Here is a 20,223-nt window from a genome sequence, read left to right as displayed (position 1 = left end):
TTTGGTTTTGCTGTGACATTTCAGCCAATAATTATTCTTCAAGAGCAACTATGAAGGCTACTGCGCTCAGTTAGCTTTGAAATTTTACTCTGTCACTCGGCCGCTTGTAATGTTTTTTCATAAAAGTCAACATGAAGCCAAATCACATTATCATATGTTGATTTTTTGCAGTGTAATACAGAGTCTCCACAGGCCTTTTACATCACCCAAAAAGCCAGGCGGCTGATTGACAGAACTTGGCTGACTGTGGACCCTCCTTCCCAGCGTCTCCTCCTCTCTCTCTGCTCTCCCGTCCTCTCCTCTGCTCTCTCTCCCTGCCTCAATTGCGAGGCTGCGCTCACCGACTCGACACGGCGAACAGGGATGCAGCGAGGGCGCAGCGCAGCCTGAAAAATGGCATCACCACGCGTACTGTGGATCTATCCGACCCTTTCCCTCCTGTCCTCTCTGCTTCTTTTCCACGCTTTTCCGCCATGCCGAGCCTTACGGAATTACCCGGAGAATGAAGGTGGGTTTTTGCCCCCGACGTGTTTCGTGGAGCTTTAAAGTCGAGTGAGTTTAGATGACTTGGTCGTGCGCTGAGTTGTTGGATGGGGAGCCCCATCCCGCGGCTCTCCACTCGCCGGCGAAGGAGCGGAGCGCAGCGGCGGAGACTCCCGTTAAGTGCTGCTTATAAATCATGCATAAAGGAAAGCGGAGAGAGGGAGTAAGAGAGACAAAAATAGTGTTCGTCACGTTTTTTTCTTTTCCGAGCATGCTGACATGAAATTTTTATGACATATAAGCGCAGGCAAACCTGTCGTGTATCATCCAGAGAATGCTGAGGTCGACTTGTCACTTTGTGACATTTTATTAATCAGTGGACTATTTTCCCTGCGTCAAAGAATACAAACTTATAATGATTATGCCAAAGCAGCATTGGCATGTCTGTCAAAATTCCTCTTAATTATAGATATCTTCATTATTATTACAGACTGATAAATGTTTTCTTCTCTGCCGTGGACTGTTGCCACTGCCTCAGTCTGCAAATGAGGAGCAGCAATTACGTTAAATTTGTCACACGCTGCTGCTGAGCCTCTCTCGGTTATTGTATTAACATCGATGCTCAGCCTGAAATTAGCCAATGTATTTACTTACTAACTACTCCTGACTGCTTGCTGGGTTGAAACATGGGGGCTGGCTTGTTTAAAGGGAAGTTGAACTTGCACTAAATGGAGAAAACAGCAGATCAATGTGCTAAAGTCATAGCCAGAAAAACAAAAAACAAAACAATTATTAGTTTATGAAGCGGGTTATTTGGATTAAATTGGAAGTCTGTGGTGTTGTTTTGCTTGTTGGCTGTCAGACAGTCTGGCTGGAGATGATACAGCTGTGACTTGTCATCCTGTGAATCATTTTGTTCAGTGTTCCCCCAAAAGCTCCACTGAGTCTTGTTTTGAAGCTCAACAAAGCTTTTCTGTCACTATGAGTTGCCTTTCATTTATATTATTTTTCTCTGTTTTTTCTCAATCACTATCACACACATACACAGATACGGAGAGACCTCAACTCCAGGCTTACATAGATTAAACAGTGAGCTCTGGGACACTCATACAATGACAGGCCCCACTGAGGTTAAATGGGATCTCCTGTCTCCGGCTGACTTAACAGTATAAGCTGCGTGTACATACATTCCTGCTAAATGTATGTCACAGCCCGGAGGAGTTCACGCAGAACAAAGGTTTTGAAGGACAGAAAGGCAGCGGACGAGAGGGAGAGTAGAGATGGAGTGGAGGAGCAGGAGGGTTTTTTAACTGCAGGAGACAATGGATGTGAAGGAGACACTAACACACTGCTGAAATATTCAGTGGAGAGAGCACGAATGATGAAACCATCTGGAAGCCAAAGGAAACTCCTGTTGATTTCGATAAATAAACACAGAAGCATGTGAGCCGCTGTGAATGTTTGCAGGCACATGTGGATCATGTTCATGTGGGGTGACTGACGGGTCAGAGGGTTTTCATTACTTCTAAATGCACTTTTTAAATAATGTGCTACAAGTTAGTCATCCTCCAGCCAGTTCCTGCTGTTTCAGACTGTTGGCCTAATTGGCACCTTTAAGCCCACTGCTCCATGTGCCGGTATCTGTGTGTGTGGTGTCTGGTCTGTGTGTGTGTATACATTCACCAGTGGGACAGTAATCCAACGAAGCCACTTTTGTCAGCTACTCTGTGGCTCGCTTTTACCTTTTGGCCTGCCAGTTTTCCTGCTGTGACCGCACGTGCTTAGCTAAGGGATTGTGCTTCTTTGTGCCAGTGTGTGTGTCTATGTGTGTGCGCGTGCGTGCGTGTGTGTACCCTGTGTTTGCCTATAAGTGTGCATACTCTCCACCCACGCCTCTCGGTAGTCGTGTTATTCCAGGAAATCTTCCCTCTGAGTCTGTCTCGTACTAGAAGCGAGGCTGTCATAAAAGGAGAGATACAGCTCTCAGGGCTCAATTAAGAACACAATCCCTTTGATAGAGATGATAGCGTTAGCAGGAAAAATAGTGTTAAGCTGTCACAAAGCTTAGTTTACCACCAGAGCTATTGATCCGCTCCAAAATTGGTTGGCATTTACAAGAAACTCGGTTGTCGTAACAGAGGGCTTTGGTAAAATTGAAAGAACCGCTTGAAATTGTTGCTGTAATTGCATCTCCATGGGGCCCATAAGACTCTGCAGAAATGGGTTCATTCATAAATTGTGAGATAAAGAGTGAGAAAGCTGGTCTGAAGGTCTTTGTTATCACCAGTGAACGGAGGAAAAGGACTTTGTGAGTTATTGCGCACCAGCAGAGGGAGCCCTCCATTCCCTCTGTCTGGACCCCGAGGGCATACTGATGTAACAGCAGGGTGGATGCTCACAGGTTTCCCCCCTTGGTTGCTGTACCATCTCCCACCCTTCTTTGCTCTCAGTCTGTATCCTCTCTTATGCAGAGGTACAACATGTCTTGTTTCTTTTCTCTGTTGCTTTGCACCTAGTTCTCCCTGCGATTTTTTTTCTCTCTCTCATCCTTCTTGTGCCGAATCGTGCTGGGGAAAGGAGCAGACTATCACACCTTTCTATTTTTGTGTCTTTCCTCTCTGCCTCTAAATTTACCTCCTCACTCCTAGAAAATAAGGAACCCCGTGCTTCTTACCATTCCAACTCTGGATGTTGATTTAATTTCATATTAAAGCGTAAATCCCTGTGCAAGTGGACGTACAGATGAATTAACCGAGGGGTTTTTTTAGTCTCGAGGTTTACTGTAATCTGTAATTGCTCATGGGAACGCACTTGAATCTTTTTTTAAAAATTGAATTGACCTTAGGGTGCTGCGAGAGATTGCTGTATTGCTTCTTAAGGTTAACACGGAGGTGAGCAGTTAGTGCAGAGGCAAGCATATGTAAAGCATGCCCTCTGCTTCCACACACACACACATTCACATTATGATTCACACAAGATCCTGACTGTGGTATAATGTTGGGTCAAAGGTCTCATCTGGTTTAATTGCTTTAATCTATAATGGCTGCTTGTAGTTATCGGCAGAACCATACCTCACGATGTGCCGCCGCGCGCACGCGTATGTGTGTGTGTGTGCACGCGAGAGTCCATGAGATTGTTCTGCTCCCATGTAACAGCCATGACCTTGGACAGAAGAGGATATAGATCTCCTTTCTCATCAGAGAGCAGCAGAGGAAAGCAGCAAGTGCGAGCACCCTCCTGTTTTTCTTTTCTGCCTCCACTCCGAGCTCGCTCTAATCCCGGTCTTTTATATCTGCCCTTCTCTCCTTTCTATCAGCTTCCCTCGTGGCCTCCATCTCTTTGTCCCTGATTGTTTTTATCTTTTGTTTTCTTCTCCTCTTCCTTCTCTATTTCTCTGACCTCCAGTGTAACAGTAAGGTGGGAGCTCCCGTACGCTTTCTGTAATCAGGTGGAGCTCCTACAACTGCTTAACAAAGGCTCACAAGCGAGCGCGAATGGATGTGTGCGCACGCGTGCACACACACACGCGTGCACACACACACGCGTGCACACACACACGCGTGCACACACTCTCCCACACTTATCCTATCTTAATGCATGGCTGGGGGGCAGTTTGGTGGTCTCGGTCCAGAGAATAGTGGCACATATTCCGGGGGCTGGCTGATAGATGGGGTTATAAATACAACTCAGTGACAGAGAATGATTCTGCTGTGCGCGCTTCACCTCATGGACTCATTGTGTGTGAGGCTGTGTGTGTTTAAGTGTGTGTGTTTAAGTGTGTACGTGAGTGAGAGAAAGGCTGAGAGACTGGGATTTTTTAAAAAGTGTGAGACAAAGCAAAATGCATAAGGAGAACAAGAAGAAAGACAGACGGGGGAATGTAGTTAAAAAAAAAAACAGCTGAAGAGCTCAACCATATCTCTGAGCCCTACTGAGCAGAGCATCCATAACAGCACCCACAAGAGCCTTTGTGTTGTGTTATACTTAGTCATACTTAGTCATCGGTGGCTAAGAGGGTTTGTATTACACTTAACCTAGTAGTTTTTTTAAAATATTATCGTGGAGTTTCGTGGAGTTGCTTTTTTGATGAGAGTCTGACGAGAAGACTGAAATCAGTGTCATGTCTCTGTGCCAGGCATGAAGCTCAAGCCAGAAGCTAGCCAGCTTAGCTTAACTCCACTCTGGTCTGACCCCCTAAACCCCCCAAATTAATGCATTATGTCTGTCTGTATTTATTTTGTTTATTTTGTCTGTGTGTGTAAAGTCTAAAAATGGCTATGCATGGTACAGTAGTGTCGCTGATGGTCTCGGTCTCTTAGTTAGGTCACTGCCAACATGTAGTCCACCATCATTTTTATTTACTGGGATTTATGTGTGTTGTACAGATGTGACTGTGGCAGATGTTCTTCAATCTATTCCTTTAAAGACAGAAAAATAATTTTAAGTATTCATTAAGTTTCCATTCATGTTACAATTCAGAACATTATCACTCCCCCCAAAACAGCCATACCTTCTTTCAGCACTCTGGTTTATTCATGTATGAGAAACAAGATATAGATCTTTCAAGCAGCTCTTAAAAAAAAGACAAGATAAGGATCTAAATTATGAATGCCATATGCATATTTCCTGTGTATCCATATGTTTATTTTCACTTTTGGAAACGATATGGGCTGTTTTTGTATTTTATATTCAGAAGTGTTGTGAGACAGGAGATTATTTTTATCTCAGTTCCCACCACGGGGATGAATATGTGCAAGTCTCAACCAGCTGAGGCTTGAACATGAACAGTTTTTAGGCTTGAATGATTCCCTTCGGATGTCGAGTTCATTAATGTCAAAGGAAACCTTCCTCGGCTTGCGATGTGTGATGGCTGCAGTGAAGTTTGGCTATGTGGCCCCTCCCCCATTTTCTGCCACCACCACATCTGCTGACCCCTTCCCCCTCTCTGATATGAACAAGCCCTTAACTGCTGGTCAAATTACTGATCACTGGGCCTTCACTACCATCTACCCACCACCCTCAAGCTCTCCTTCTTTTCCCTCTAACTGTCCTTCCTCACTCACACACACAGCACACCCCTGGCGTCCTTCGTCCCGGATATGTTAGTTTTTGCTTATTTATTTATTTTTGGCTAAATTGAATTAGGTTGTTTCCGTGTCTCCTCACTCCTTTCTCTCTCTCATATTCGGTCTTTTTTGTGGTTGTTGCTGCGGCTGTGAAAGCCTACGTTAACCAGCTTTGCAAGCAAACATCTTAGCATTTGGTTCAGTCGTTGATGCAACATCTTTACTGGCCAGTGCTTCAGACTTTTTTCCTTTTTTTTCCTTTTTTGTGCAGAGGAGCGGCTGAAAGCAAAACACCTGGAATGCTTCCAGAAAATACTGACAGCTACCCTTGAATTTGAAAAGGATCAAATGTAGTTACAGTGTCTTTCCCTGTTTTAAACGTCAAACAGCATTTGCTGAAGCATTTTAACTTCAGTCGTTTTTTAGCTCCATCTGATTTTTCTGTTTGTCACATGAAGGCGCTGTAACAGATACGCAATCTGCTAGGCATCTACTGTGCGTGTGGTAAAGACAAACAGTGATGTGTGTGCATGTGCTGATAGTTGGCTGGGTGCAACATCAGTAGAAAACCTGGGTGAGCACGCTTTAATCTGACATGTGATTTCCTCTGTCTCGACTGCTAAGGATCACCCCAGAGATTCCGGGCCAATTTGCCCTCCTGTGACCAACCACTGTGTGACAGCTGCCTGTCTCTGTGTGTGTGAATGTATGTGTTTGTGCTCTTGTCTGATCAACAGGAATGTCTTTAAGAACTAACAGGGCACAAAAAAAAAGATCAACAAGAAGCAGAAAAGCAAAAAAAGGAGAAAAATAAGCATGGAAGTGTTTGCAGATGTTGTATTTTATCAACAACAAAACAGAAGGAAAAAAAAGCATTTTTAAATCAGTGCCATAGTGTCAGTGTGTGTGAGACACATGTGGAGGCATACAGCATGTGTGGTTGTTTCTACTGCAGGTTATTTCTGAATTTTCAGGGTCTCTGGTTTACGTTTGTTTGTGTGTGCACATCACTGTGTGTGTCTGTGTGTTTGCCGTTCCTTGCCCTTGATGAGTTGTTGGCATACTGGTGGAAGAAGCTTATTAAAGAAAACAAGTGTCTGGATCTGACTGGGTGTCACACTTCAACCCCGTAAGCATTCGACGAGCATGCACAGACGAAGCCGTGCCCTCACGCTCACACTCCAGAGCCTCTTCAAGCGACAAACTAGGGCAGTGCTCCTGTCATAGTCTGTCAGAATATCATTGTTTCTGTCCTGCTACTGTTTCCAGTTTGTGAAATAGCAGAGTAGGCTAATCTGCCCTCTACTACAATGTAATTCCAAAAGTGCAAGCTGAACAAGCCGAAGTTTATCACATACTTGAATATTTTAATATTTTGGGGGGATTTTGCACGATATGCCTTTTAGGTTGCTGGAGCTTTTCTTCCCATTCAAATCTCCCCTTTTTAAAAATAAATTTAAAAACACTTCACAAAAGTCATTGCATTGAATTGGGTTTTCTAAAACATTGTTTGACCTTATTCCTGACCTCCTCATAAAATGTATCTCATGGCTGTCATCTCAACCTGCTGACTCACTTATGTTACCCAGAATTTTCCAAAAGTAGAACAAGAGGCAGAGCCTTCAGGTTTCAGGCCCGTCAGGTGGAACCAGCTCCTAGTTTAGATTCAGGAGACAGACACCTTCGCTACTTTTAAGATTAGGCTTACAACTTTCCTTTTCATAAAGCGTATAGTTAGTGCTGGATCGGGTGACCCTGAACCCTCCTTTGGTTATGTTGCAATAGGCTTAGGCTGCGAGGGGCTTCCCATGATGCACTAAGTGTTTCTTCTTCACTCTTTTCTTTTCATTCCTTGTGTATTTATACACTACTACTATATTTATAATTAGCAGTTAGTAAAATTTGGCTCTTCCTCCCATAGTTTGCCTTTTGTATCGTCTCTCTTCTCTTTTCTCCCTCCCATCACTCCCAGCAGGTCGTGGCAGATGGTTGCCCCTTCCTTTCTGCTGGACGTTTCTTCCTGTTAAAAGAGAGTTTTTCCTTCTTACTGTCGCCAAGTGCTTGCTGATCGGAGGGTCATGTGATTGTTGGATTTTAGGTCTAATATTGTAGAGTTTTTACTTTGCAATATAAAGCACCTTGAGGCAACTGTTGTTGTGAATTGAAGCTATATAAATAAAATTACATTTAACTGAATACATTTTTACTTGGCAAAAGGTGATTCTGTATTATGAAAAGCTCTCCCTACAAATGATCTAGGTTTTCTGTCCTTTGTCAGGTTTGTTTTTGTGCAGATGGCTTGATTTGAATGCAACAAGCCTCTGTTTGATTTTGCTGAATCACTTTAATAGAGAAATTGTTGCAGCTTCACGATAAAGACAGAGCGAATGAATGCTTTTGACGACATGGCTTTGATTAAAGCTGACTTAATTTTGCGCCTGTTGAAGTGTAGTAAACCAACATAAGTTATTTGAACAGATGCATAGTGGGAAAGCAGCAAGAAACAGAACTGACTTAATGAAGGATCGGGATTAGAATTTAAATCAAATCAGCTGAATTATTCATAGATCCATTCGGTTTGCAGACAGTTATAAAGAAAATATAACATTCTTCTTCTTAGGATTCTTTCATAAAAGAAATAATTAAACGCCACATCCATAAAGGCCCCATAATATTGCCTGAAATGTAGTAAAAACTTTTCCATATGTGACATAATGATGTTCATGTGTCTGAGTTATAAAAGGAAAACTGCTTTTAGCTCATAAGGTTAAAACAGACCATCGAAGCTATGAGGTAATCCATTAAAAATTTATAGTGAACGTCGAGTGACTTAATGTCTTGTCATTGCTGATTATATAATAGAGATATTTCGAACGGCATCCACCACAACAGAGTGCTGCCCTCACAGCTCCAACTTTTATCTTAACATGCTCTGCATCCAGGGTGCTCAGTACAAATAAACCTAAATACTTGACTCTATTCACCGTTGCCTCCGTGTGGCATTCAATGGAAACATAAAAACAGGGGAAAGGGATGTTGTGTATAACAAAATGCCGGGAAGTCACTGGAGATAAGGATACAAAGGATATACTGTATCGCTCAGTTTTAATAAAATGGCATGAGCACAAGGATGAGAGAGCAGATGGAGAGAGAAAAGCACAGGGCTGATTGAGAACCTCTAGTGGTTTGTGAATGACTGGAGAGAGGGCTGATGAAAAGACAGCAAGGGTAGCAGTCTTGGTGTGACGCCAGTGTATTCCTAAAGTTCAGGGCTCAAGTCTTCCCACTCCTTCATCCTGCTCTCCATCAGCTCATTTGTTGCCCTGACAACGCTCTTACTCATTGAACTGCACCCTCAGTGGAGTGGAGCGTGGATAAAGGTGTGTGTTTTGTGTGCATGCTCTTTTTTTTTTTTAGCTGTTTTATGTGTTGAGAAATTTGTCCTGCATTCGTAAAGCCTATTGACATTTTGTTGAACTCAAAGGAATGGTCCTACATTCTTGGCTAGCTGTTTCCCTGTTTCCACAATTTTTGTTGCGCTAAGGTAACAGTTATTACCCCTTTATAATATAGCTACACGACTACTGATTATGGAAGTTTTCTACCTGCGAAAACACTATCATTCAGTCATGTGGGAAATAGCTAAGGCAGACTATATATAAAAGATGGAATTAGTCAGTTTACTGTTGGTGCTAGGACCATACTGTTTGTTTGATTGCTTGTTTTTTAAGCCTGTGATGATCATATTAGAACTGGCTGATTTTATGCAAAATTCTTAAAACTTCATTCAAGTGCAGCCGCTGCTTGCTTAAGCTTCGCAGCATCTCATTTATCTCCCTTTAGATTTTTTCTGAATTTGCAATTGAATTTATCAGGTATGTTTGAATTTGCAAGTTGTGATTAACATTTTTATTGTAACACAAAACAGAAGCATAAAAGCCGGGGTTTTATATTTATAGAAGGAGAAGACAGTGAGATATCAGCATATTTAATGTAGTGTCAGCAGGACTCTTCAGGATCCACTAAGCCTACTCGTTTCAGTTTAATATGATGTGTTCTGAGATGAAAAGGATCTTATAAACTCATTATGTAGTCACATATTGTCCTGTAGATTGAGTCTGTGTGGTGGTCTTATTGTGCAGTCCCTCTCTTTGTGGCACTGGCACAGTCTTAAGGTGTGTGTGTGTGTGTGTGTAAGCATCCTGGTCTCTTTGTGCACCAGTCTGGCTGTTGGCAGTGCTGTTTGATTCTTGGCAGGTGGATCACAGCTTCTTGCAGCCCAGCTGAAGCGGTGGATACCATCCAGTGAGCGAGCGGTCGAGAGACCTAAAAAGACAGCGGATAAGAAAGAGAGAGGAAGACAGAGAGAGACAGACACCACAGAGGGAGGAAGCGGGAGTGTGAAGGAAAAATAGACAGACACAGAAGGCGATGAAGAGACAAAGAAACAGAAAAAAAAAGTTTTGCACATTCTCCGCATTGTTCTATAAGTAGTTGCAGTTTCAGTGTTTTACTGCTTTTGTACAGGAATTTCTAATTCACAAATTCACACCCTCCACCCCCACCTCCTCCTCATCTTTCACTCTCAGAATGTAAACCTCACAGTCTGGTGTTGAAAATCAATACGACAGCTTGTTTCTCTGTAACAAAACAACTCTCACAGTAATCGGGTCACATGTGCACGACTACGGATCTGTGCACTTGTGTCCTCTGACAAAGGCCTCAGGCAATTAAAGTAATGTTTGGGTGTCCATGAGCGAAATTGTTGGGTCCCCCGAAAGGCGTATTGTTAGCCAGAAAGGTTGGGAAAAACCTTCTTAGTAGATGTCTCTTTGCTTTCACATGGTCTCTCCACACTTGGAAGATGTTCAGCTGTCATGTTTAGATGCTCACGGCCTGGAGATTGCCTGTGCATGTTTGTGTGTGTATGTGTGTGTGTGTGTGAGAGAGACCAGTCATTAGATCAAATATGAACCTGGTCTGAGTGACTGAGTGATGAGCTTTGAGTTTTTATTCTGGGCCAAGGCAGGTCTTGGCCAGGCTTAGATTTTACACTCACACACAATTCAGGCAATTTCCCCTGAGAAGGGGAAGAAGAGATAAAATGAGACATGATGAAAGTGTTTAGATAGACTGAGGTGTGGCTTTGTGTTTGTTTGGGGAAGACTGGAATGTATTTACATAATTTCTCTGCATCTTTGTCTTTGACACATGTCACGTACAGATACACAGACATGCATACAGTATAGTCTGTACATGCTGGCTGTGTCAGCAGCCAGGAAACTATACCTAATACATTATTGATGTGTCCAGTCAATGATTACAAGTGATAAGAGGTATTGACAGGTGTTGGGAGAAAAGAAAAAGTGTTGATCTGTAGGTTTATGTGGTTGTGTTTTCCCAGTGGGCTGCAAAATGGCTTTAAAGTAGGTCTATGTATTGACCTAGTAATGCTTTAGCTGACTAGACAACAGTAAGACATATTTTGCTATAATGAGAAAAAAGCAGCAACTACAAAAAACAAACAAAATAAAAAAAAATTCACATGTTTGAGACAAAATCTAAATTGGACATAAAAAAGGATTAGTTACTGTGGATATTTACAAAGACAGAACATTTCAAGAAGTTGGATTTAATGATGTTTGCTACCTGCAATTTAATGCTAACTGCTAATACCAAAAATGCATATCATTTTTGTGCTTGAAATAAACAGATTCTGGCTGTGTTTAGAAAATAGTGCAACTTGTTCGTTTTAAGTTGCCTGTAAAACGAACCAACACTATGAGCACTGTTTGGATATTGTGCTTATATACTATATAAATCTGGCCCCTAAGATGTTAACTGGTAAGTTTTAGCATTTAGCTGTTTGCTAGGCTAGGCTAATTCCATACACTAGAATAATAAAAGTGTCTTAAACCTGCTGTCTTTTTCAAGGTCACCAGGTTATGGAAGTTTGCTTCAACCTTTAAAACTATTATTCAAGGGTCATTATCTCACAATTTCAAACTACATATCTCAAAATTTTGACTTAATAATGCTAACTTTTAAGAAAAAAACTCAAAATTTGGATAATGACATGAACTTTAACTTATCTGTGGCAGAATCAAGTTTTAGACTAGGGAGCTTTTACAGGACAGTTTGGCTGTCAAATTCCACAAATTTCAGGTATATATTCCACAAAATATTATCAACGTTTTTTATTCAGACAGTTCCTTTGATCGAAAGCAGTTGAAAAAGAAAATTAATACAAAGTGACCTGTATTTTATCCAGACAAAGTAACTTATTTATAGACAGACACGGTGATTCAGAATTTCAGCTGAGTTAATTTAAAGTTTTAATCTTCCAATCATCTGCACTGTGTTGTGGAGATGAATGGTCTTTTTTGTAATTTGGGTGAATTGACCCTTTATAACTGTCAAAGGTACTCAGTTATACTCTCTGTGAAATACATAAAACGGTACTAAAAGAAGTGAATCACAGAGAATATCACATAATTCATAATTGCTTGTATTTGAAACAGGCAATTTTGCTAAATTCCTTGTTGATAGGAAGCTTTTATCTTCACGCAGAGATATGAGAGTGTGGGGGAAAATAACGTGTGTGTGTGTGTGTGTGTGCGTGGATGTGTGCCTCTTTGTTGGATTCTGAAATCATATATTATTATACTATTATGTCCCATTTCTCTATGCCACTCCAAAGCCCATGAACTGAGCAAAGCAGTCTAAATGGTCTTTAGTTCCTCTAAATACACCATGGGCTGGAGGCTCCGTCTGACCTTTCGCTGCGCAGCACCTCTCCACCACTGTTTCTGTCTCATCCCTCTCATTTAATCTATCTCTCTCTCACCCCGGCTCCACTGTGCAGCACCTCTCTCTGCTTCATTATACCATGCGCGCTACTTTCTTTGTGGCTGTTTTCTCACTCGCATACCGCTTTGTGCAAGTGCAAGCAGACACACGCAGATATGTGTGCTATGACACGCACACTCTGCACATATATATACACGCATTATTACAGCATGACACGCCTCCCTGCTGTCACACAGTGTGCTGAGCTGAGGGGAACGGCTGGGTTTCAGTTAGAGCTGATGAGCAGCATGAGCACAAGAAGAAGAGAAGGGAAGGAAAAGAGGAGGCTGGACCAATTTTACAGTTCCTTTGTTATACCTACTAGCAGTATGGATACACAGAGGGCCTTGTAAACAGACACGTTCAGCCCTTTTCAATTGAGCGATTAGCCTCATTTGCATTCAAGAGAGCAAACTTTACAGTAGCGGTAAATAGTTTTTCCAGGTCACTGCCCCTACCTTATAAAAATTGGAGTGAATATGAAAGTGCGCTGCTTAAGAGGGATGCTTCTTGTTTAAATTGTGTCACATCAGTGACTCACACAGCTGATCTTGGATCTGTGGATTGAAAGCATACATTCAAACCTTTTCACAAAGGAAGGATAACCTGTGAAGCACACACAATATGAGAGAGAGCGAAGAAAGAGCAAAGCAGAAGTCTCTGCAGATGGATACTGATTAAATATTGATGGTCAGCAGTGTTGAAGGCTTGATTAGGACCTGAGTGAGCCAAGAATGAACAGTGCCGCTCATCTATAAATGCACTAACCAGTACCACGACCATATATCTGTGGTATTAGCAATTTGGCGATACATTGGTATCAGCCAGTATCAGAATTTATAACAGCTGATAAATGAAAATTAAAAACATAAAGAAGAGACACCCTTCAACCATGTTATGAGCATTGATGTTGCATACTTTGCCTGCAAGAGGGCATGCTGCAACTTCTCTGCAAGTCTGGAAGAGTTTGGCACCGCATAAAAGAGCAGTCCATGAAATGTTGTGCCATATTTTCTTAACAGGAACTCCTAAACAACTGCACATTACAAATGTCGGGGAAATCTGCAGGAACGTGTCTAGAAGAAACAAAAATATGATACAAAAATGTATCAGACTTTGAAATAATTAAATATCAGTATGAGCCTTAAAAGTCCTATATCGCTCAGGCTCTACTAACAAGTGATAAACACACACAGGTGCAGAACCGTGCTGTGCAATCTAAACAGGTTTTCATTGTGCCTCCCATAGGTCAGCCTGCCACAGCGTCTTCTCACTTTTCACTCTCACCTTCCTGCATCCCCCCTCTACTTCCTCTTGTTATGCATAGACCACACACTGGAAACAGCACGTTGAATTCAGAGTAAACCAGACATGCACACGTCTTCAATCAACAACTAATGTACTTAAAATAATGCATCAAAAGGCAAACAGATTATTATTGTACTATTCTTGCACTTAACAGCACAATAATCTCCTTCTAGCCACCGACTGAACTGAAGTGAGCCTTAAAAAATATATATAACATGTAACCAGCATTTTCGTCTGACTACTCACTATATTGTCTGAAGCCGATTTCAACTGTAAATACAGTCTTTCTTACGGCTTCATTGAATGACTTTGTGTCCCCTTGAACTGGAACAGCTGCAGCGCAACCACAGTAATCTTGGAGTTAAAATTATAGGTTCACCAGTGCTTCTGATTCCATTGCTGGTGTACTCCAACACAACAAAAGATGCCCTTGTGGAACACATTTTGAAAGTGTCTTTGTGGAAAACTTACAATGCGACATAATGTTATGTTATACATTCAAGAGAGAAACATGCCGCACCATGTCTGGAAAACATCAGTCGTTCTTTAAGGAGGCAGGGATCAACAAATGCCACAAAAATGTCCTGTATGTGTCTGTTAACATATTCTCTCTTTTTTTTTTTGTCTTCCTTGTGTTGTCACAGTTACTTTGCTGGACTCAATGTCAGCTTTGGCCGACCTGGGCTGGGAGGCTTATCCTAATGAGGGGGTGAGTACCTGCAGTGTGCAACACACACACACACACACATAGATATATATGATCTGGCACAAAATAAGATGTTATGTTGGCTTGCATTATTTCAGGGGAAGAGGTAAGGACTCAAAGCTAGCAGGAGGACTGGAGTGTGTGTTTTAGAGAGCACTGGGTTCATAAGCAGTCCTTGCTAAATCGGGAGTTTTCAGTGGGAATTTACAAATTATTTCTGCTACGCTGAAATCGCTGTGGTGCTGGAGCCTGCATTTATTACAGGCTGCGATTTTTGGGATGGAGTGAAGGGACACGATGGGGGGAGTAAATATTCCTACATAAGAGGAGATGGCATATGCATCCTAGTGTTTCTGCATTGTGTACATGTGCTTGCAGGGTGGGTGTGTTGCATAACTAGACTTTCTTGGTCATGGGGGACCACGGGAGTTTGGAGTGCAGCTATCATGAATCAGAGCAGTGAGAAGAGGAAGAGCATATAGAGGAAGAATGAAGAAGTGCATTCAATAGAGCGGATTCTGTATGTCACTGTAGTGCAGGGGCTGTTGAATGGCACTGAATTAATTCTATTTCCTCTTGAGTCACACTTCTCTCTCGCTCGTCTTCCCTCTCCACTATTCAGCATCAGTGTGTTAAATTGCAGGATGCCACACGCGGTTTCATGGTTGTGTGAAGTGGAGAGGCAGCTGATGTGTGCAGAGCCAGGCAAAGTTGTTTTCTCAGGCAATCAAGGGTATCGAGTTCGCTTAATTGAAATGCTCTTATTGTGCGGTCATATTGTAGATGTTTGTGAATGTTTTTATTTTTTCTGCGGTCCCTGCAGAAAGAGCAGAATGTGTTCCATCTGTGGCTAAACTAAGCAGGTCAATCTAATTTAAGTTACTTTTATTGAATATGTAGTTCAGGTTGGGGTGAACACGTGTTGTTAGTTTACCCTCAAAGAAATGTGTTGGCTGGAAAGTGAAGCGTACCCCATCCTGAATATCTTTTTTTCATGGACTGTCAGATGGGGAGACGCTGGTCTCCACACAATACCTCTGTGAAATAAATACTATAAATATAGCCTCCTTTTATCCACCCGAGACTTTGCAAAAATAAAAGTGTTTAGAGTCTTTACTTTTTATCTGCTTCTTTAATCAGATCACGGAAATTAGTTTGTAAAATCTTTTGCTTTCATTGCCCATCTCATGCTGTCGTTTGATACACAGAGCCGACGTTATCTCCCACCTGGATCGCTCTTTTTCATCTGGTAATTTAAGAAAATATACAAGTTTCTACAGTGAGCTATGATGTTGCCACAAAAATAAAAATCTATTCTTTATTGACGTTTGAGGGTAATCAGGTACAGAGCAAATAAAAGGGAGTGCAACTGAAGGACTCCTCAAAAATTAAAAAACTTGAGACTTGCAAAGCGTAACCACTATAAATCACCCGAAATTCAACAGTTTAGTTGTGGCAAACTTTTATAATTGATAAAAGTAATTTTATTTGAAGCCTCTGCCTCACATTACTTTTCATCCCACTTTGTACTTATCCGCTTAAGCACTAAGCAAATGAGCTTGAAGCATAACTCATATCAGCTATTTATGATTTTGTTTTTTGTTACTTCTTTTAATCGGTTTTCTGTTTTTTCTTAATTTGTTTGGTTGAGAAAAACTTTTAAGGCAGGCCATGGGCCAAATTACTGCTTTAAACCTTTTAGTCCAAAGTTTTACAGTTGCTGAATCTTTACTTTTCTATTTCATTGTGATGGTCTTTGGAGTAAAAAATGCATTTACCTTGCCACCTATCCTCAGGGAAACCAATACGCCAGCACTGTTTAAGTCTTCACAGTAGCTCCTGGCACAGTTTGGCCTTCTACTGGAAGTTTATTCTTACAAGATCCAATAAAGCTAAAAATTTCTTGCCACAAGATCTTAGTGCTTGCAATTTCTGCACAATTCAAGTCATGGACTGTATCTCTATTTGTAAAGCTGCAAACTATCTATTTAATTTTCAGCTGGTGGCATTCAACATAAAAAAAAAAACAGTATAGAGACCAACAAGGGCTGCCAATCGTGCTGGCAAAAGTGCTGTTTGTTTATGATGATTCTGCATATGTCTAAAAATGAATGTCATAAAGATTTACTAACTTGTGTAGAAGAGAAGTAATAGAGCGATAAGAGACTCAGAGAGGAGAGAAAATGTGTTAGGGTGGTGAGAATGCCTTGTGTTTTATATCAGGGGGATTATCTAGTTGACCTTTAAGCTTTAAACCTGAGGATTATTCTCAGTGAGAGGCAATTCCCACCAATATCAGGCCAATGTCTACCTGAATTAGTCCAAAATCACACTTGACCCTCACGGGTCACGCTTAATCCGAGCCGTGCAGGGCCGGATGTGGCTGAGACTGAGTGGAGCGACCCATTTATGTCACCACAAAGCAGTGAGGGACACAAAACAGATATGTCTTAATGATGTTTGAAAATGGGAGGCCCAACTGCCTCTCGGCTTCCCCAGAGGCTCCCCAGCCCTCACTGGTCCCCTGACATTTTTTCTCAACTTTTTATCCCCTACCCTGTCATTTGTCTTTCTTTTTTTTTTCTCCCCCTCGCTAAGCCAGAGCTTGTTCCAGAGTTTGGCGGCCAATTATGTCCTCATAGGTGTACCCATCAGATGATTGCAGAAGGAGGGATGTTATGTTAAGCCGGTGAATGCTTGAATCTAAACGCTGAGCCGACGTCTCTGCTTCACTTCAAAGCAATCAAGCTGGCTCTGCGCTGATTGGCCGAGGTGATTAAGAGTTCAGGGAGGAGGGTTTCAATTTGAGCCAACAAAGCCCTGGCAATAGTTATAAGTTGTGTGTGCATGTGTGTTTGTGTTTGTGCACTTGCGTCTTAAACAAGAAAGCTGAAACCCTTGAGCCTATCCCAACGTTTCCTCAGTTGTATTTTTAGGAGACTTTCTCTCAGTTGTGTGACATATCTGTATCATTAGCAAATTAGCAAAGCCCGGTTGTTCTCAACTTCCTAAGCACACCTGCGTCTCACACCCGGCAGAAGTGACAACGAGCAGACTTTGCGAGCAGGGAAATAAGTTGCTCAACAGGAAGTGGCAGCAATCCAGCCACTCCAATCTCTGCCTACAAAGAAATAAACAAAGACATTATAAAGCCCTTTTTATCCCTCAATGACTATTCCCATAAATGCTTTAATCACCTCTCCCCGGGGACTCAGCTTTGTGTGTTTGTGTGGGTGGGTATGTGTGACCGTCCTGTGATGTCCGACTGGTCTCCGCTCTGCACAGATGGATCTATTTAGCTGCCAGTCGTGCCTGTTATTTACCAACATTCATTCCTCTCTCTCTCTCTTTCTCTCACTGTGTTTCTTCATTTTTTTTCCTCCCTCGGTCTTACGTTTTTGTTCTTTCAGTTGAATCGAGTGCAGCTGATCACAGCGAGTCTCAGCCACTGCGTTTGTAAAATCGTCGAGCTGTAATACGTCCTTTATGCTGTGTATAATCTCCAACTCTTAACTGCCTGTCAGGGACATTTGTGTCAGCTGACTGTAGCATCTTAAATAATCCTCTGCTTCTTCTTCTTCTTTTTCTTCTTATTCTCTTGTTTTCTTCTTCTTCTTCTTCGAATTTCTCTGTCTGTTGAAGTACTGTTAAGGTCAGGATCAAGAGAGAGCTGGTTTTGTTCAAGCTCCAATTCATACACAGTAGAAGAGGCTGTGGAGATTAAAAGCATCTGAGCGCACAGGAGAGCTGGCGAGTGAGCGCAAATGTGTGTGAGAATGTGTGTTTTTATGTGCCTCTGTTTTAGTGCTCAGGACTTCGAGGTGAAATGCGTCAGGCTTTTGCCGGGTTGTTGGGCTGTCACATCAGATTAACCTCAAGAATTCAACCTCAGCTTGGACTTCGCTTGTCTGAAAGTTTCTCTCTACATTTTTGCTGCTTACTCGGCTCTTTCCTTGCCCGTCTCTTCTTTATTTCTCTGGACTTTTGGGACATGTCAGAGATAATTGGTGTTTACCTTGGTGGGTCGTGGTCTGGGTCCACTGTTGTTTGATTTTGCACAGGTTAGCGTATTTGTGTATACTGTAGTACGGTGGGTAACGAGAACATGTAAGTAACTCTGTGCTCGTCACTCTGGAGCTTAAAGGCTTCAGCCTTAAGATGATGACAGGAGCTCAGAACAAAGATGGTGGTCTCTTCAGTCCTAGCCACAAACTAGAGCCTATCCTGTGTGTGTGTGTGTGTGTGTGTGTGTGTGTGTGTGTGTGTGTGTGTGTGTGTGTGTGTGTGTGTGTGTGTGTGTGTCAAAGAAAATTGAGTTAGCGTCCTCTTGAATGGATCAGATATCTTGAGACACTGAAACCACATTGGTTTATTTTCCTTTTCTTTAAGGAATAAAAATGTTCTTTTTCTTTGTGTGTCTGTCTGAGAGTGGTATACGCATGTGGGTGCTTGTCTATGTGTGAGTAGATAGAAATGTTTTCCTGCTCATGCGAGAAGTGTTCTCAATTACAGCCGTAGTCAGAAGTGGAAACAGATGGTAGTGGATGATGGGAGACAAAGTAGCTCTGTCCTACCTACTCCTTCTTTCTCTCCTTCTCTGTCTTTCTCTCTCTCTCTCTCTGCACGTCTCACACACACGTCTACCTCTTAAGCGTTAAATCGCCCGTTCACTTCAGGAAAAACATACCCACTTTGCGAACACGTGCAGCATAGACAAAGACAGTCCTTCAGTGATCTTGACACACATCATCACTCATAGTCACCCATACATGAAAACAGAACTTGCAGAGCAGTGTTGCTTTGCACTAAACCACAGTTCATTGAACTTAGACCCAGTTTCCCTGTAACCAGTCTTTAAACTGAGATCCTCTTTGTCCATGCGCTAACGATGAAAGGGAGTGGTGCTGTTGTCAGCCTGGGCCCAGTGCCGCTGAGCGTCACCCTGACTCAGTTTCACGTTCCCTTGCTCTTTGATTTGAAATTTATGTTTTAGTTAAAGAGATTTCCCCTTAACACAAATACTTCTCAGCAGCCCTCATCACTTCTCTTTTCCTTCCTCCATCCCCTCATCACTCATCCACTTACTCCCCCTTTCACTCTCTCTTTCTTTTTTCTTCCCTCCCTCTTCTTTGCAGCTTCATGCAATCTTTCTCCTTTTACCCTAATTCTTTCTTTGCCCCCAAGCTAAATAATGGAATTATTTTAATATGCAATGTCCCAAATATGCTTGAAAAAGCTAAACTAGCAAATGAAAACATCATTATAAATCATCTCTATTTACCTCCTGTTTCTTATTCTCAGTGGGAGGAGATCAGTGTCATGGATGAGAGGAATACCCCGATGAGGACCTACCAGGTGTGTAACGTCATGGAAGCCAACCAAAACAACTGGCTGAGAACGCGCCACATCAGCCGGGAAGAAGCGCAGCGCGTCCACATTGAGATCAAATTCACCCTAAGAGACTGTAACAGTCTACCCGGGGTCCCTGGTACCTGCAAAGAGGTTTGCATCACACAAGCATAATGCACAAGCAAGCTTCATAAACACATGATCAGCATGTGGGCTTTTCGGTTAGATAACAAATGCCGATGCAGCTGGTGTGTGTGTTTGTGTTTAAGGCCTCCTGTTGCATTTATGCTGCTCGTTTGCCCACTCGTCCTGAGCAAAACATTGAGTGTTGATAGGCTCCATGGCTTCTGCTGTGTAGCTGTCTGCTCTTTGAAATATTTTTGGTGTGACGTAAGAAGAAAAAAGAATACATTTCCTTAGTGTTTTTTTTTTTTTTAGATCAATAGCACACGGGTAAGTTAT

General features: G+C 42.1%; 1 protein-coding gene across 2 annotated transcripts in view; it reads left to right on the top strand.

Moving 5' to 3' along the window:
- Positions 1-299: 299 nt before the first annotated feature.
- epha4b (eph receptor A4b) overlaps positions 300-20,223 on the top strand; it is a 78,684-nt gene continuing 58,760 nt past the window's right edge. For both annotated transcript variants that reach the window (XM_005920568.2, XM_005920567.2), the window contains exons 1-3: positions 300-508; positions 14,351-14,415; positions 19,714-19,914. In XM_005920568.2, coding sequence (XP_005920630.1) covers positions 394-508; positions 14,351-14,415; positions 19,714-19,914 — 381 coding nt within the window. In that variant the 5' untranslated portion in view covers positions 300-393. The remainder of the gene's footprint in view (positions 509-14,350; positions 14,416-19,713; positions 19,915-20,223) is intronic.

Source organism: Haplochromis burtoni, unplaced genomic scaffold, assembly GCF_018398535.1.
Source record: "Haplochromis burtoni strain Fernald_Lab_line unplaced genomic scaffold, NCSU_Asbu1 Contig_41, whole genome shotgun sequence".
NCBI classification, from domain to species: Eukaryota; Metazoa; Chordata; class Actinopteri; order Cichliformes; family Cichlidae; genus Haplochromis; species Haplochromis burtoni.
The sequence above is the reverse complement of the archived record's forward strand: the minus strand, read 5'-3'. Positions and strand labels throughout refer to the sequence as shown.